Source organism: Ictidomys tridecemlineatus, chromosome 2, assembly GCF_052094955.1.
Source record: "Ictidomys tridecemlineatus isolate mIctTri1 chromosome 2, mIctTri1.hap1, whole genome shotgun sequence".
NCBI lineage: Eukaryota > Metazoa > Chordata > Mammalia > Rodentia > Sciuridae > Ictidomys > Ictidomys tridecemlineatus.
The window spans coordinates 145,209,233-145,227,610 of record NC_135478.1 but is presented as its reverse complement, the minus strand read 5'-3'; the positions used below and the strand labels follow the sequence as shown (position 1 = coordinate 145,227,610).

The window sequence follows — 18,378 nt, the reverse complement described above, 5'->3', positions numbered from 1 at the left end:
AAGTCCTTAAGGGCCCCAATTTATGGCCCATGCATGTGCACACACATGCACATATGTGTGTGTGTGTATATATATGTATATATACATATATATAAAAACACATACCCATTGGCATGCATATACTGGGACTTATTTTAGTATTTTTTATTTGTTCTTTTTAGATATACATGACAGTAGAGTTTGATTTTGCTATTTTGTATAATTTATATGTATACATATGCATGTGTGTAGTATACATATATATATTACTAGGCATTGAAACCAGGGCCTTTCACATGCTAGGCAAGTGCTTCTACCGGTGAGCTACATCCTCAGCCCTCATAGTAAGTGTATTTTAAACTGTACAGTGTCACAACCTGCTCTGGGCATTATGCAAATTATTATACCCTGCTAGGATGACATTGTTTACCTATTAATACATTTATGAGTATTCTCAAATAGATACTGAATCTTTTGAGACTCACAACCACTCAGAGACTGGTATCAAGATCATGTGTGTTCTGTACAGGAAACAGGTTGAGCCAGGTTAAGTTGCTTGCTCCAAATCCCTTAGCCAGAACAGAACCAATGCCTAAATCCAGCTTCAACGCCACTATTTCATGGTGTTTGCTTATAATCCTGTCATGATTGGTTCCTGTTGCATCTTATTAAACAACCAATGAAGGTACAGGGAAGGGAGGACAAAAGTTAAAAACATTATATAAGCTATTGATGTGCTCAGAAATAGTAAACAACAATGTGATTCCTAAATACTCTAATTTTGGTTTTAGAATTTAAGATATGTTTCTAATCACCATTAAAATCTTTTTATTTTTTATACTGGGGATTGGATCCAGGGGCACTAAGCTACATTCTCATCCCTTTTTTTGTATTTTATTTAGAGAAAAGGTCTCAGTAAGTTGCTTAGGGACTTGCTAAGTCGCTGAGGCTGGTTTTGAACTCTCAATACTCCTTCTTCAGCCTCCCAAGTTGCACTGTACCTGGTACCACTAAAATCTTGAACAATATTTTCTTTTTTATTTTATTAACATCTTTATTTACTTATTTTTAATGTGGGGCTGAGGATCAAACCCAGGACCTCATACATGTGAAGCAAGTGCTTTACCACTGCTTCACCCAGCCCTTGAACAGTGTTTTTTAAAATATTTTTTAGTTGTAGTTGGACACAATACCTTTATTTTATTTATGTTTATGTGGTGTTGAGGATAGAACCCAGGGCCTCACACACCCTAGGCTAGAGCTCTACTGCTGAGCCACAACTCCAAACCATGAACAGTGTTTTTTGTAGATGGTAAGAAGATAAATTTTTATGTTTACATGGCCCATTTAAAAATATAATAGGAAAAAACCATTTAAAGATAAGTTAATTATATATCTAGTCCTATTTTGATAGAGCAGATAGTGTATGAACTTTTTTTTTTTTTAAAGGGCAAAACCATGGCCATCTTTTAAAAACTATAATGAGTCAGGTGTGGTGGCTTCCACCTGTAATCCTAGCTACTCAGGAGGCTGAGTCAGGAGGATCACATGTTTGAGGCCATCCTGGGCAAATTATCCAGACCCTATATCAAAATTTAAAATACAAAGGAACTGGGGGTGTAGTTCAGTGGTACTGCACCCCTGGGTTCAATCTCCAGTACTGTAATAATAAAAAATTTGAATTAAAAGCTATACTGAGTAAAAAAGTGGAACAATGACAATTTTAGTGCAATTTTAATGCTACTGGCAGCAGGTCTACTGCTTTGGGAGGTGTAGCCCCAGTCTAAGTGATGCCATAGGTCTTCTGCCTTATGCAAATCTGCTGTCCCATACCTCAAAGATCTGATCTGACATAGCTTTAGAACAAGGGCAAGAAAAGAAAAATGAGCACAAAAGAGAAAAAGCGTCCAAGTAAAGAGACTTACTTCATCTGAAATTCAAGCTAGGTAACAATACACTGTTCACTTAGGTTCAGTTATTATTTTTATTGATAAGCATACAACTAGCATACCTGTTTCAGTGGGGTCTCTGGCTAGTAATTTTGTCAAATGAAGTACCTTAACAATATGTTCAAACTAATTTTAAACCTCAATAGCTTTAATCAAAATACCATCATTTGACCACGTGAAGAGGGATAATATACAGTATATAAAAAAGTTTCAGGGCTTGGGATGTAGCTCAGTAGTAAAGCCTTTGCCTAGCAAGCATGAAGCCCCAAGTTAGACTCTCAGGACTGAGAAAAAAATGAAGCTTCGAATATTAGAAATTTTACAGAGTTAGGGCTCTGGTCTCCTTAAAGAATCACTGAGACATTGAAACAACAGTTCTGACTATGTACAGGAAAACATCATTAGACTAGTGCTTCTCCAAAGATGGCCCAGGATCTGATGGAAGTACCAGCATCAAAGCAGCCTGTTAAGAAGCAAATTCTTGAGGCTCAACCCTTAGCTACATAATGAGAATCAATGAGGATGGGGTCCAAAAGTCTGTTGAACAAAGTCTCCAGATGATTCTTTTGTGCACTAAAGTTTGCAAAGCACCGATTTAGACCATCATTTGTCAAATTGCAGATTACAATCCATTAGTGGGTTGAGCAATCAATTCAGGCAGTGACTAGCATTTTACAAAAGTGAAACAAAACAGAATAGAAAAGGTAGTGAATCCCAAGTAGCAGGAGTAGTATAACATTTGTTTCATTTCTACATATATGTGTATATTCATAGGTACTTTAAATTTTTGAAGAACTGGTAGGGTATGATAAAGAAGCTACAAATTCTAAGTGAAGTTAGAACTGCTGGGTTGACTATAAAACATACTGTCATTTTTATGTGGATTAGTACTTGGAGAGAGAGAGAAGATGGTTGAAAAGCAAGGAAAGAGGGCCAAGGAAAGAACAGAGAAGGCCAAAGTTTTATACTCCAGAATCTTTATGGGAAAAATAAAAAGTTCCATCCAGAGAGGAGATAGGAGGTGAGCCCACCACATGGGAGATGTTAAGGAGAATAAGAACATGGTGAAATTCATGAGTGACCTTTCAAATCATTTTAGTAGGACTGGTGAAGATGGATATAGTCAGTCACTCATGCATTCATTTACTGTACTGTCATAGGTACCGGGTGTTGTGGGGTGTGTGTGTGTGTGTGTGTGTGTGTGTGTGTGTGTTGGGGCGGGGGTACAGACATCAATTTATCTAGCCACTGCTTATCAACAAGACGTTTAACAATAACATGATTAATGATGTGAAGGAGTTATATAGCAATGAGTTGGAATATTGAAGTATGTTTGTAAGGAGGGGATTGGGGTGAAGGGAAACATCTTTATGAAAAAGTAAAAATGATGAATACATCTTAACATAAAAATCTTTGAGTAGCTTTGTTTATATGTGTGTAAATATATATATATTTATGTATATACAAACATATCATATGCAACGCATATATATATATATATATATATATATACATATACATACCCACACATTTTTTTTTTTTAAAGATGACGTCTCCATATGCTGCCCAAGATGGGCTCTAATTCCTGGCCATAAGTGGTATTCCCCTGCCTCAACCTCCCCAGTAGATGTTTAAAAATTTAATTTTTATGCCCTTTGAAAAAGTGATGAAAATCACTACATAAATGACTTATTGCAAATATGAAAAGGAAAAAAAACAAGGATATTTATTTTTATAGTTTGCACAAAAATACCATTTGCTATTATTTTCACATACAGAACACATCAAGCATTTTCAAAATGGGAGGGTAAGGAAAGGGCTGTCCTCTGGCTATTTAGACTACTCTGCATCAAGATACTATGTCATCACTAGGAATGCAATGAGAATGTTATTGAATTTCATTTGAGAGTAACTGTAGGATTTTAAAGCTGCAGGTGACCAGAGGATTTAAAACAAACATTCCAGGTAAGGATGCTAAAGTCCAAAAAGGTAAAATTACTTGCTCTCTATACATCTTTGTTTCATGCTGGGCCTAGGTACCAGTTCTCAAATTCGGGGCAGCTTCTTTTGTATCTCAATTTTCACCCTACCACTGAAGGTCAGGCTGGATTATCCATACTTCTTCCAATTTTGCTTTTCCTCCAGGTTGAAGTCCTTCACGGGGATAAGTCAAATTCAGACCAGACTGGCTTTAGCCTTCTCAGTTCTTTCTTTTGTTTTCAATCTTCTCTTTTATCAGCAGCATTGTTGAGCTTATGACTTTTAAATTTTTTTAAAAAATCAGAGTAACACCAACGAAGTCGGTAACACCCCCCAAACCGAATGGACTCGGACACAGGACACAGCCATTCAACCAGCTAAAGGTGAAGGGGACACTATTCTCCAACGACCACGGACCACGTGCGGGAGGAGGGGCCGCCTTTTGATTGGCGCCCTGAGGGGATCCTTTCCTCCAATAGGGATGAGGCCCTCTGTAGAGGAGGGGGCGCGCCCTGGCCTGGAGGGCGGTGCCAACGACCCGTCCATCACGGAGTCCGCGGGTGGCAGCACCTACCACACCGCTGTACCTTGGCTAGGCGGAGCTGGGACGGGCAGGCCTTGGAGCAGGAGGCGGGGCCAGGAAGGCGCGAGCCAATCCACTGGACGGTACGAGGGGCAGGGGCGGGGCCACCGCGCGCGACCCAAACACACGAGCTTGGCCGCAGCCCGAGGCCCCGCTGCTCCTCCGCCTTCCGGTGTGAGGCCCGGGAACCTCCTCCCCTCCCGGGCGCCCCCACCGCCGCGGCCCAGACGCCGCGCGGCCCCTCCTTCTCTGGGGGGAAAGAGGCGACGGTTGCCGGGAAGCGCGCGCCGCCCCTTCTCCCTCCTCCTTTCACGCGCCACCCGTTTTTCCTCCTTCTCGGTTAATAACAGCTGGGTAGCTGGGGGAGGAGGGAAGGTGGCCCCGGCGGAGTCTGGGCGGGCGCCTCCCACTCACCCGCGAGCCGCCTTGGGAGCTGGAGGATGGCGGCTGTAGCGGCGACCGCCCGGGAGGAGGCGGTGCCGAGGCCGGGGGCGCAGAGCGCGGTGGCAGAGAGCGGCAGCGGCCCGTCGTGGCGCACCAGAACCGAAACCAGCGGCCGCCGCACCGCCACCTGAGCCACCTCCTGCGCCGGATCCAGCGAGCGGCGCCCGCCGCGGCCGAACCAGGCCCTCCTCCCTCTCACCTCACCTCCTGCGCCCAGTCAGGTCGCCGGCCTCGCCCGCCGCCCCGAGGAGAAAAGCGCGCCGCGCGCCGACCGCCCCTCGGGGCGCCGGGTGGTGGCCCTGGACGTGCGGGGAGAGTGGGCCGGCCGCAGCGCCTCGGCCCTGCCCTCTCGCTCCTCCGCTCGCTCCCGCCCTCCCGGTGCTCGGGGCCCTACGCGCGGGCCCGGCCCGGGGCAGGGCGGACATGGGCGCCAAGCAGAGCGGCCCGGCCGCCGCTAACGGCCGTACCCGTGCGTACTCAGGCTCGGATCTACCTTCCAGTAGCAGCGGAGGGGCCAATGGGACCGCGGGCAGCGGCGGCGGGGCTCGGGAGGCGGCCGCGGGCAGGTTTCCAGCTCAGGTGCCTAGTGCACATCAGCCCAGCGCTTCGGGCGGCGCAGCGGCGGCCTCCGCGGCCCCGGCAGCCCCGCGCAGCCGCTCCCTCGGCGGGGCCGTGGGGAGCGTGGCGTCGGGGGCCCGAGCCGCGCAGTCCTCCTTCAGCATCCCCAACAGCAGCAGCGGTCCGTACGGCTCGCAGGACTCGGTGCACAGCAGCCCCGAGGACGGCGGCGGCGGCGGCAGGGACCGGCCGGCGGGCGGGGGCCCGGGCGGGCCGCGCCTGGTGATCGGCTCCCTCCCAGCTCACCTCTCGCCGCACATGTTTGGAGGTACGGCCCCTTCCCCTCTTTCGCGCCAGGCCCTCCCGTCTGCCTTGCGCAGCTGCACGTGGGTCACGGCCGCCGGTTATTTTTACCTTTCTCCTTTTCTCCTTCAGCCTTGGCGCTCGGGGCTCGACCCGGCCCGACCTGCCCCCCGAGTTGCACTTAACCCCTGCGGTGCCGGGGCCGCTAAGACGCCTGGTTTCTATTTTTAAACCTCGTGAGAACTCTTCCCTGGGTGGTAGCGGCTCCTCTGTAGGGAAAGTTCCCTCCCCACCCACCCCTAGTGAGGAGAATGGAGCAAGTATTGTTTTAAAACAAGCTGACGAAACAGCCCTCGTGGTTGTGGCTTTTAATACCAGGAAGTCAGGCGGAGACCCGCTGCTAAATGTAGTTGTGTCTGGGGACCGAGTGGGGAGCAGCCAAAAGTCGAGGGCCTCAAATGGACGTTTGAGTATTTGAAAAAGAAGGAAGTTATCATTTCCATTGGACCGACTTTTAAATAAAATCGGGGATCCTTAAGTCTCTAAATGGGCTCACCTAGCACATACGTTAATTGGATGCATGTGTTGATTGAAAGTGGTTTTTTTTTTTTTTTTAAACCTCAGTGAATTGCTACTTTGCATAATGGTTAATGACAGCCCTGCCTAATTTAGAAATTTAAATAATCCTAAACAGTTTCTTTAGGAGAGCGTTTAAAAATTATCACAACTTTGCCTACAAGGGGGCAGTAATTGGCTACATTCTTTTGAAGAGCAGTATTGACTATGGTTAAGGAAAAGTCACTTGTGGGAAAAAAAAAATTAGTAGGAAAGTGCTTACCGAAGAAAGGGTGCGCTTCATCTGAGGAAAATGAATTCTACCTCTTTGTTTTATGCTGAATCAAGACCACCTTTCCTCCCTCCTTTATGAAAAGAAACACATAGAAGATAAGTATTCCCATATAATTGCATAATTTTCCTGATACAACTGAGCACAGAAGAACAGGGAAAACACTTATCCCCTCCATTTTTATAGCCTCTTTACTCATGTGTTTATAAATGTAATTACTTTGAGTAGAAAGTTGGTAAAATAGAATATTCAGTAAGAACATATATCTGTTCTGGTTTTCTATCAGCATTCACACTAGAATAAGTTAAAAATAAAGATGTCGTGTTTAGTTTTCCCACCTTTTTAATACCGCTTTCCACTTTAATAAGGAGTGGCTAACTTTTTAATTATCTATTTATGATAATATTTGCTGTGTAAATGAAAATATCAGTTGTTTTCCTACAGTTGGGCCATCTTTAAAATCTTGTTTTTGATAAAAAGAATTGGTGGTGTCCTTACTGTGCCTTGATTACAACACAGCTGAAGGTGCTGTAAAGCAGTTTCCAGAGAATTGAAGATAAGGACTGTTACTGGTTTAAATTTTTTTTTTCTTTTTAAAATAAAAATTTGCATTTAGCAGTGTTAATCATCAAAAGATGTAAAAGAAATAGGCAAGGTTTTGTCAAATTAATTATTCACTTAATATATTGATTACTGCATTTTAAAGGGCTTATACTTCACTTCGACAAAAAGTATATCTGCATGGGTTTATTTTGTTTAATACTTCCATTTAGACCAGAGCAAACAGTTGACACCCATGCTTTTAATTCATAATAAATTAGCAAGTGAAAAGATCTAGTTGCTGGAAGTTGGAGGTAAAGCATTTTTTTAAGTCTAAATTTTAGGTTTATGTGCTTATGGTTCTAGTGCATTTGGGTTTGGAAGACAGGATAGTGTGAGGAACTTTGGGCAGTCTTTTCCAACTAGATCTCTGTAGAGAATTGAACACTCCTGTCTATCCAATGTGTGCAATAAATATAACGTTTTCTCTCCGAGTGTATTCAAAATGATTCTGGTTATGTATCATTCTTGGGACTTTTGAGGAAACCATCAGTTTTCTGTGTTTTACTGATTCACATGAGAAACCTCAGTTGAGAAAGGCTGGAAAAGTATCAGAAGATACCTGTTCTTAAATGAAAAGATCAGAACAGAGGGCTGTGACTTTAAATTCTTGAGACAGATGGAATAGATTTATGTGAAAACCCATTTTTTAGTGGCATTGTCTTAGTGAGATTTTTGTCAGTGCATGGAATGAGGAAAACAATAGATGCATGTTTCTTATTTTGAGACTTAGGGAGCTGAATGATGAACCTTATAATTTAAAAAATTCAACTTGATTACACTTTACATTGGCTTAATTTTTATGTGTGTTATGATATTAGCATGTCCTTTAACTTTGGGAATATGTAATGAACTCCATCTGAAAGTTGAGAAAAAGAATATTTCTAAATTAATGAAAAGTTCTTAACTGTTTTATAAAACTTATTTTAGTTGTATTATTCTCATAAGAAAAATATGAGGCTAATAATCTTTCTCTTATGGGTTATTATGTAATTTATAGAAAATGAAAAACTGTCACTTTTTTTTTTAAATCTTAGGAGTCTAGTAGCAAATCCATTTGTTAGTAGTTCTATCATAATTGCCAAATTGAACAAGGAAGTTTTCTGTTATGGTTTTATGTTTTACTCTTTTTTAGACATATATTTTGGCTATATACTCTTATTTAATTATCTCTCTAGAGAACTGAAAAAGAGGTGCTTGATCCAGATATTTCAGTTTGTAGAAATTTCCGAGAAGTGAGTTCTTAGACTTTAAACTATGATTAGAATCTGTATGGTTTTTAAAAAATGAAATAGTTTTTTCTTTTTGTTCGGACTGATGAGATTAATACTATTAAGATGAAGAGAAGCTATCTTGATTACTACTAATATTGCCCATCCCTTTTGTTTTAAAACTGGCTTTTAAGGGCATAGTCTAATATTTAAAAACCTTAGTATGGTATCTCAGGATTTGTTCAACTTTATTTTGTGTCTACTTTTTTCCCCACTAAGTCATGAATGTTTATAAAAACAATTAGCATGGGTGGTAAAATAGCCTTCATTAATGCAGTGAGGTTGGGAAGTTGAATGAGACTATAAAAATATAGCAGTTAGTGGAGGTTATTTCCAGAGAAATTGTATGGAATTATGTCATGTATCTGAGACTGGAGTGAGAATGTAAAGTGAATTAATTGAAGACAATCAATCAGGAGTACAGTGTTGCTTTTGACTGTCTAATTGTCTTGAGTTTGTGGTTTGCAATATTCTGTTTGGAATTCATGTGCCTCCTGTTATTTATGAAGCCTGTTTCCTCATGTCAAAGTAGTATGGTTTTTCTCTTAAAACTACATATCTTAAGATCTGTATTTTTTAGAAGGTTTACTTCACCTGATTTTTAACATGGATATGAGGTTTTATGGTGTAGATTATCTCAAATTACTGAATTGTTCTCAGTCATCACTTCTTAGCAATATCAAGTGCCAAAATATTTGGATTTGGGATAGATGACATAGTTAATATGGTTTCTATTTCTGAAATTTATTTTAGTCAATTGAAGCCATTTATAGGGAGTGGCAGAAGAGGAATGAATTGCCTCTTCCTAAGAAAAATGACACTTCTAACTGCTACCCCTGCCAGTCTTGAAAAGGAACTTTTGTGGTTAATGTTTCTCACTTATAATCTCATGTATTTTTAAATATGTTTCATGCTATAGTGTGACCTCTGTCATAGAAATTTCTGCTTTGGGAATTTTTTGGAAGTACCTTGACCGCAAGGTAGAAGATGAGCTGGAGGGAGGAGTGTTAATAGTTGAATGGACCCTATCTGATCTTAGAACTGCATGCTGTAAATACTAGGTACTTAGATGCTTATTGGCTACTGTAGTCCTGGTCTCCAGCAAGTTCCCTGCTCTTCTCCAATTAATTGTTTTGCTTGGTAGCCAGTAAGTAGGTTTTATTTCAATGTCCACTTTCATATTACTTATTCATCTTGAAAGGTAAATTACCTTAATGTTCTTCCATACACTGGATATACTTAAAATTGGGTTTATTAAAGGGTTAAAAGAGAAGTGTAGGAACTACATTATGTAGCAAAGTATTTTCTAAGATTTATCTTCTTACATAAATATTCCTAAGCACATTGTTTAATTAAAATGTTTAATTTTGCATCATGTGTTCCATCATTATATGTTTAGAAATTGGAAAAAACATAGCCCTTTATCTGAACAAAGGGTTCAGAAATGTCTTACATTCCAATTGTATTTGTGTTCTATGATGTTTATTAACAGCTTCCTACAGATTTAGCTGCTTAAAGCAACACACATTTATTTCTCTTTCTATGGGTCAAGGATCTAGGCCATAGCTGAGTCCTCTGCAAGACTCCATTTGAAATGTTGGCTGGGATTGCATTATCTAGAGGTTCAGATGGGGAAGAATCTGTCTTCAGATGGCCTCCAATTGTTTGGCAGAATTGTCTTGTAGTTGGGTTCTTAGAAGCTTGCTTCTTCAAAGCCAGCAAAGTAGAGAGAGTAGGAAGATGGGCTAGTACTATATCTATGTCATCAGTATACCAGGCCTTTATTGCAGGTTTCATTGGTTAAAAGCGAACTATGAGTCTGGTTCACACTCAAGGGGTGGGGGTTTTGCAAAGGTTTAAAAACCAGAAAGTAGGAATCCAAAGTAGTTTCTTTAAAGTGTGTGCCACACTGATTAATAGACTTAGGTAGTACAGTAAACATGTAACTGCCTTAACTTTTTAAAAAGCTCATTTTTAAAGAACTTTTTAAAAAGTTGCAATAATGCATATAGTAAGTACAATATTAGTAAACATGAATGAGCCTCTTTTAGGGGCTGGGAATTTTAGGTTTCATGGGTATAAACATGAAAGGCTTCTTCCTGCTCTTGCTCAATGTTCCCTTGGGTTTTAGAAGACCTTTTTGATTATACAATGTTATAAGTTCTGTATAGGACTTTTAACAAAACATTTAGTGAAGGATCTCTAGCCAGGGTAGTCAAAGAATGCTTCACAGAGAAAGGTAACATTTCAACTGTTTGAAGGATTTAAAAATTTTATGGAGGAGAGGGACTATGGACTAAAGAAAAAATCCACAAAAGACTGGGACTTTGATAGGGTATACTGAAAAGTTGACCATATCTGGACTGTTGGGTGTGTGGAGGAATGATGAACACATGTCTAGAGAATAGAAATTTGGACTGATCATTGAAAAATTCTACAGTGCTCCATTTATTTTATTTAATCAAGTTTGAAAGCAAGGTAGTGTAATTAGGCCAGGGGGTACCATTGTAGGATAATACATGTACATGTATTATATAATCTTCTTTAGTGGTGGAGTGTTTGTTTTTGAACTGTACACAACCCTGATCCAGATTGTTTTTTAAGCAGAGAATGTGGTAGCAGGAAAGTAAGCTAGAAAATTTGGAATGTAATTGATGGGCTAGGCACCTTAGTGCATACCTGTAATTCTAGCTACTTGGGAAGCTAAGACAGGAGGATTACAAGTTTGAGGCCAGTATGTGCAATTTAGGCAGACCCTGTCTGAAAATAAATAAAAAGGCCTGGGGATATAACTCAGTGGTCGAGCCATTGGATTCAATCCCTAGTACCGCAAAATAAAGGAAAAAAAGAAAATTTGTGGAAGATGCCTAAGTTGAAATTATTGTCAAGGGAGGAGAAAAATTGGATTTGATCTAGATTTATAAGGTAGAAATGATAGAATTGAGAATCTAGGTGCATAGTGACACCTTTAAGCAATATTAAAGATGGGAAGAACAATTTTCAGAAGTAATGAGTTCTTCTAGGTGTGTTAAATTTGGGTGGCTATTGGATTTCCATCTGGATAGAAGCATCCTTTTAGAAGTTCAAAATGATTCTTTAACTTGGGACTTTACAAAAAAATTGAGAAATCATCAATTTGGGGATTATAAGTGGATCTAAAAAGTGGGTGATTACTAAGGGATGAATATAAAGCTTGTTTTTAAGGGTATAGGCTAATATTTAAAAACCTTAGTATGGTATCTCAGAATTTGTTCAACTTTATGTCTACTTTTTTCCCCCATTAAGTTGTGATTGTTCATAAAAACAATTAGCATGGGTGGTAAAGTAGCCTTCATTAATGCAGTGAGGTTGGGAAGTTGAATGAGACCAAAAAAATATAGTAGTTAGTGCAGGTTATTTCCAGAGAAAATGTATGGAATTATGTCATGTATCTGAGTCTGAAAGTGAGAATGTAAAATGAATTAATTGGAGACGAGCAACCAGGAGTATAGTGGATAGGATCTGAGGTGCAAGGATTTTATGATTTTTTTGTGTGCATTATAATTATACATAATGGTAGAATTTGTAAATATGTATATTTTCCCCCTGATACTATGGATTGAAACCAGCAGTGCTCTACCACTGAACTATATCCTCAGCCCTTTTTATTTATTTATTTTTTTTAAAATCTTTCACCAAGTTGTCAAATTGCTGAGACAGACCTAGGAGTAAGGATTTTAAGAGACAGAGGAAGAGGCCATGATTAGAATTGAATTACAACTTAACTTTTTAAATCATAAAGATTATAATACAGTACATATTCAGTAGAAAACAATAAAATACAGAAAAGCATGTAGAAGATGTTGCAATTACTTGTAATCATATCACCAAAAATAACCAGAATGAAACATTGATGTCTATTTTCTTCACTATACACATCTGGAATACAAAAACTTGGGACATTCTATACAATATTTTGATTTTGAACCTTTTTGATTTTTCTAATATAAGATTTTAAATTTACTTCTACAGATTTTGAAGTGTTTTTACTAATATTTAGTGGAAAATGTCTTCTGATTTCCCTTGTGATTTCTTGGATCCATGGACAATTTTTTGATAACTTTTTTTTTTTTTTACCCCATCAGTTTTTAACATAACATTTTTTATAACACGATTTTTTTTTTTTTTTTGGTACTGGGGACTGAACTCAGGGCCACAAGATCATTGAGCCACATCCCCAGCCGTATTTTGTATTTTATTTAGAGACACAGTCTCACTGAGTTGCTTAGGACCTCACTAAGTTGCAGAGGCTGGCTTTGAACTTCCTCCTGTCTCAGCTTCCTGAGTATCTGGGATTACAGGCCTGTGCCATTGTGCCACTTTTATTGTTGATTTCTGTTTCATTAGTTCAACTTCTTATCTCTTTTTTTCCTATTTTGTAAAATTGATTTTGTTCATTCTCTCAGCTTCTTAATTTATTTTTCACTTATTTTTTTTAAATGATTAAAACATTTAAAGCTATGATTATCTCTCAGTGTAATAAGTTACTTTTCATAGCTTTGAATGCTATATGTTTTCATATGTATCATATACATTTTCTTTTAAAAACAACTGTGAGGAATAAATTTTAACTACATGTTTTGATATTTTCATTTGGGAGTTATTTTAAAGTATAGCTTTAACATTTTTAATACCCTATTGTTATTTCTAGTGTTAACTGAAAGTGTTGTTTTGTGATCATAGAATCTATGAGTTTTAAATGATGGAAACAGCTTAAAAAACAAGTGAAAAATAACATATTGTTCTCTAATTATTGGAAAGTATCCTAGGGTTGTGCACAGAATTGAAGGAACAGGTGCAAAGAACCAAGACCACTGGAACCAAAATGTAGCAATTGTGTGTGTGTGTATGTGTATACACCCGTGCACATAATTTATGCAGATGCCCTAATCTCATTTTGCGTTTCCCTACTTTATCCTATTCTGTTGAATATAGGCCTTTTAAGCTGATGACCTGCAGGCTCATCTTTACTTCTAACCCTTTGTGATTTTGGAGGCTTAAAAAAGAGGGGATTATTTCTATCTCTATCAGAAGGACTCTGATTAGCTCATGGTCAGGAGGACCATGTACTTTACTCTCATGCCCTATTTCCTTTCCAGTTTCTCAGATTTTGCAAAAAGAATCTAAACTTTTAGTTTTTATTATTTTTAAAAATGTGTTTTCTAACAAAATTCTCCTGTGAATATTTGAATTAAGCTTTACAGCACGTTTACTCTGCCATATATGTGGTTAAAACTTTGTACATATTGAATATTTTCAAAAATATATTATTGTGTATTTATGTTAATTTTTTAAAAAATGTGGTTGGATTGTGAATTTGTGTGTTCTCCTTATACAGGGGCTGTGCTAATCTTCCCTGTATCATTCCAATTTTAATGTGTGCTGCCTAAGCAAGCACTTTATATGTTCTTAAACAAGGTTGTTGATCACCAAAATTATTGTCATATTTAAATCACTTGAAAAACATTGCTTCTGAAAGAAGCAGTGTGACTATGTCTTTATTTGTGTTAATATATGTAAATGGAATTTTTGAACCAGAGAAAATAAGTATAATGTGGGTTATACAAGTGGGAACAATCATAAAATTGCCTTAGGAATAAAATTATGCTGTTTAGAGCCTTTTTTAAAAAAAATAACCATTTGGATTTGCTACAAAGTATTCTTAGATTATTTCAAATTTGTTTTGTGGGTGGTTGGAGATGGCTAAGATGATTGGTAAGAAGATAAGGCAGGTCAGACTTTTAAGTATGTACTGCTGCTTCAGGACAGAATCTGAAGGCTTAGCTTTTAAAATTCATTTTTTTATTTTTTAAGTTGAAGCCAGGGTCTCCCACATGCTGGGCAAGCACACTACCCATCCCAGATTCAGCCTCTTTATAATTGTTGTATGATATGGCGCATCTTTAATAAAGCAATTAATCATTGCTGTGCTGCCGCCTTTGCATCTTCTAGTCTGAGAGGTCCGAGGTCTTGATTTGTTTTTCCTCAGATCCCTATCACAGTATTTCTTCAAAACACTTCCAGTAGCCAGGAGTGATGACACATGCCTGTAATCCTAGTGACTCTAGGCTGAGGCAGGAGGATCCCAAGTTCAAAGCCATCCTCAGCAATTTAGCAAGGTCCTAAGTAACTCCGCAAGACTCTTAACTCTAAAAATAAGGGGTGAGGGGTTGGGGCTGTAGCTCAGTGGCAGAGTGCTTACCTAGCATGCATGGGGCACTAGGTTCGATACTCAGCACCATGTAAAAATAAAATAAAGGCATTCTGTCCATCTACAACTACAAAAAACAATAATAAAAAAAAAAATAAGAAGTGGGGTTGCAGCACAGTGGTTGAGTGCCCCTGGGTTCAATCCTGCTGACAACAAGGCGGGCACCTTCAAGGCTTAATTCCTTTATAACTCCCCTTGTCCACTCTTGCTCCATCTGACCATATACAGCATTTTTAAGGATTGTTGTTTGTTTCTTTAAAATCAAACCACAACTAATGTCTTCATAAATATTGAACTAATACCATTGCTTTTATGTAGTAATTCATAGATGAGGAAAGTGATTTCACAAGAACCTATCGCCTTTGAGTAAGGAGGGTAGATAAATTTCCTTTAACAGTTATAGTATTTAAATGTTATGTATTCTGTATACATTATTATTCTGTAGAACATATCGAACTTTCTTTTAGTAATTCAGAGTTCACATTGGCTGCTTTTCTTTTCCTGTACAATCTTTGTGTTTTAAAATTTTTGCTTAGTTTCTTGAAAGATTATTTAGTTTTACAGCCCTCCCTTGGTAATGTAAATCTCAGTTTGTTCATATACATTAGATCCTCTCTGAATTTCATCTTGATATGGTCTCTTCTGGGGCCTTCTGGCCTGCCCATTCTGAATTGGTCCAGGAGAATCCATTTCCCTTTTATGATCAATCTTCTAATACTTTGATGTTGTGTCTTTTCTTTCTTGATATTCTCCATTGTTTTTGGGCAGAGCATAATCTCCTATGTCCTACTGAGAAACAATGTATGTAAGGTAAAAGTTTTTGAGTCAAAACATATATATGGGCTGGGGATGTGGCTCAAGCGGTAGCGCGCTTGCCTGGCATGCGTGCGGCCTGGGTTTGATCCTCAGCACCCCATACCAACAAAGATGTTGTGTCCACCGATAACGATAACTCTCTCTTTTAAAAAAAAAAAAAAAACCATATTTATCCCCTCCCTCCCTCAGGGTGGGGAGATTGAACCTGAGGCCTCACACATACTAAGCAAGTGTTCTATCACTTAGCTTACACCCTTGACCCTTTTTATTATGAGACAGGGTCTTGGAGAATTGCCCAGGCTGGCCTTAAGTTTGTGACCCTCCTGCCTCAGCCTCCTACTTACCTGGGATTATAGGCATGTGCCTAGCCTGTCTGCACTCTTGATTACTTCTTTGGCTTGACATTGAGTTCTAGGTTGGAAATTATTTTCTCTTAGATTTTAGATGTGTTGTTGAGTATATGGTTGTCATTCTGGTTGTTGATTCTTTGTATGACCACCCCCCCCATTCCAAACTTTTAGGCTCTTTTCCTAGGGTTATAAATTTTTGTTATCATGGATCTTGGAAGGAATGTGTTATTATTAAAGCATATTTGTAAGGCTCTTTTAGTCTGTTAAATTTTGTCCTTCATTTTGGGCAGTTTCAAAAAATTATTTCTGTGTGTTCCATATTTTCTTCTCATTTAGATTTTGAATACCTAGAATGATTCTCTGCTGAATTTTTTCTTGATTTTTTTTTTTTTTAAGTCTCTGGTTTTTTGTTCTTTTTTGGAAGGTTTTTTTCTTCCATTGTTATAATACTTAAGTTGGTTTTTGTTTGTATAATTTTTACCTTTTGATTTCAGTGTTTTTTATTTTTATGAATTTTCTTTTTGTGAGGCTTTTTTCATACATTTATTTTTTCCCACTTTTTTATTGGCACATTATAGTTATACATAATGGTTTGTTGTTAACATATTTGGACATACACACAATATAACAATGTAATTTGGCCAGCGTCACTCCCCAGTACTTCCCCCCTCATTCAGTATCTCCTACTCATTGATGTCTTTTTTCTACTGATCTCCCTTTGATTTTTTATGAGGTCCTGGAAGCCACTCCCCACTTTTCTTTTTCCTTTTTTCTCTCTAGCTTTTGCATATGACAGAAAACTTATGACCATTGACCCTCTGAGTTTGGTTTATTTCACTTTTAACATAATGTTCTCTCTATGCATCTGCTTTCCTGTAAATAACAATTTCATTTTTCTTTATGCATAAAACTCCATTGTGTATATACACAGTGTTTTTTGTTGTTGTTGATCATTTATTTATTGATAGATACCTAGGCTGGTTCCTTAGTTTGGCTATTGTGAATTTTGCTGCTATATAAACATGGGTATGCATGTATCACTATGGTGTGATAACTAATTCTTTCTGTCATATGGTGTTGCCATGGCTAATCTTTTGAGGCACTCCATACTGATTTCCATAGTGGTTGTACTAATTTATAGACCCACCAAGAGAGTTAACAGTTTTCCTTTTTCTCTGCATTCTCTCCAAGATTTATGATTTGTATCCTTGATGACTGGCATTCTGACAGGTATGAAGTGAAATTTCATTTTAGTTTTGATTTGCATTTCCGTAATTGTTAATGATGTTGAACTTTTTTTTTTTATACATGTGTTGGCCATTTGTATTTCTTCTTTTGGGAAGTGACTGTTCAATTCATTTGTCCATTTATTAATTGGGTTTTTTGTTTGGTTCAAAGTCTTTCAGGTTTTTTATATATTCTAGATATTAATCTACTGTCAGAGAGTAGCAAAGATTTTTCTCCCATTCTGTAGGTTCTTTCTTCACATTTCTTAGTTTTCTTTGCTGGGCAGAAGTTTTTTAATTTGATGCTGCCTCATTTATTTACTCTTGGCATTATTTCCTGAGCTTTAGGGGGTCCATACATTACATTTTTGTTTTGTGATAACAACATCTTTTCTGAGACTATTATGTGTATTTTTGCATGTTTGTTTATATATGTTCATATATGTATGTTTACTTATGTGTATGCTTTTTTCCCTTCCTAATTGCTTACTTTCTTCCCAGTTATTTTTCTCTTGACTTAAGTTTTTTGTTTTCTTTAAGTGTTTGGTGATATTTGGCTGATTACTGGTACATTAAAGTAGGGTACTTAAAAATTGATTGGAAGCTCTCTCTATATGTAGAATCATCTGTCTGGTCTCTTTTCTTAAGAATATTAAATTAATTGCCTTTTCTCTTAGGCTTGGTCATATTTTCCAGTTATGATTTTTCTTACATGAAAGATTCCCCACCTCCCCAGCTGGGGACCTAGGGCCTAGTACATGCTAGGCAGGTGCTCTACCACTGAACTACAATTCTAACCTTTTTTCTGGTTTTCATTATTGAGTTGTTAAATCCTTTATATATTATGGACACAAATCTTTTTCCAGAAATATGAATTATGAATATTGCCTTCTATTTGTTGCCTGATGGTGTACTTTTTTATTAGCATGTTTTTAGTATTGAGGAAATTTAATTAATTTATTTTTAAATATTTGTAGTTGTAGATGGACTCAAAATAACTTTATTTTTTTATGTGGTGCTGGAGATCAAACCCAGTGCCTCACATGTATTAGGCGAGTGCTCTACCACTGAGCCACAATCTCAGCCCTAATTTATTTTCATAGTTAGTTTTTTGGGGGTTTTGTTTTTGATTTGCTCTACTGGGGGTTGTACTCAGGATACTTTACTGCTGAGGTATATATATAAAAATATATATATATTTTTTAGTTTTTATTTAGGGACA

At 38.3% G+C, this 18,378-nt stretch overlaps 1 protein-coding gene and 1 non-coding gene across 3 annotated transcripts in view; one reads left to right on the top strand and one right to left on the bottom strand.

Moving 5' to 3' along the window:
* The first annotated feature begins 5,213 nt into the window (after positions 1–5,213).
* Znrf2 (zinc and ring finger 2) overlaps positions 5,214–18,378 on the top strand; it is a 97,786-nt gene continuing 84,621 nt past the window's right edge. For both annotated transcript variants that reach the window (XM_013355991.3, XM_078039905.1), the window contains exon 1: positions 5,214–5,821. In XM_013355991.3, coding sequence (XP_013211445.2) covers positions 5,359–5,821 — 463 coding nt within the window. In that variant the 5' untranslated portion in view covers positions 5,214–5,358. The remainder of the gene's footprint in view (positions 5,822–18,378) is intronic.
* On the bottom strand, positions 13,847–13,949 carry LOC120892069 (U6 spliceosomal RNA). The gene has a single exon (XR_005736740.1). It is a non-coding gene; the product is annotated as a U6 spliceosomal RNA (small nuclear RNA).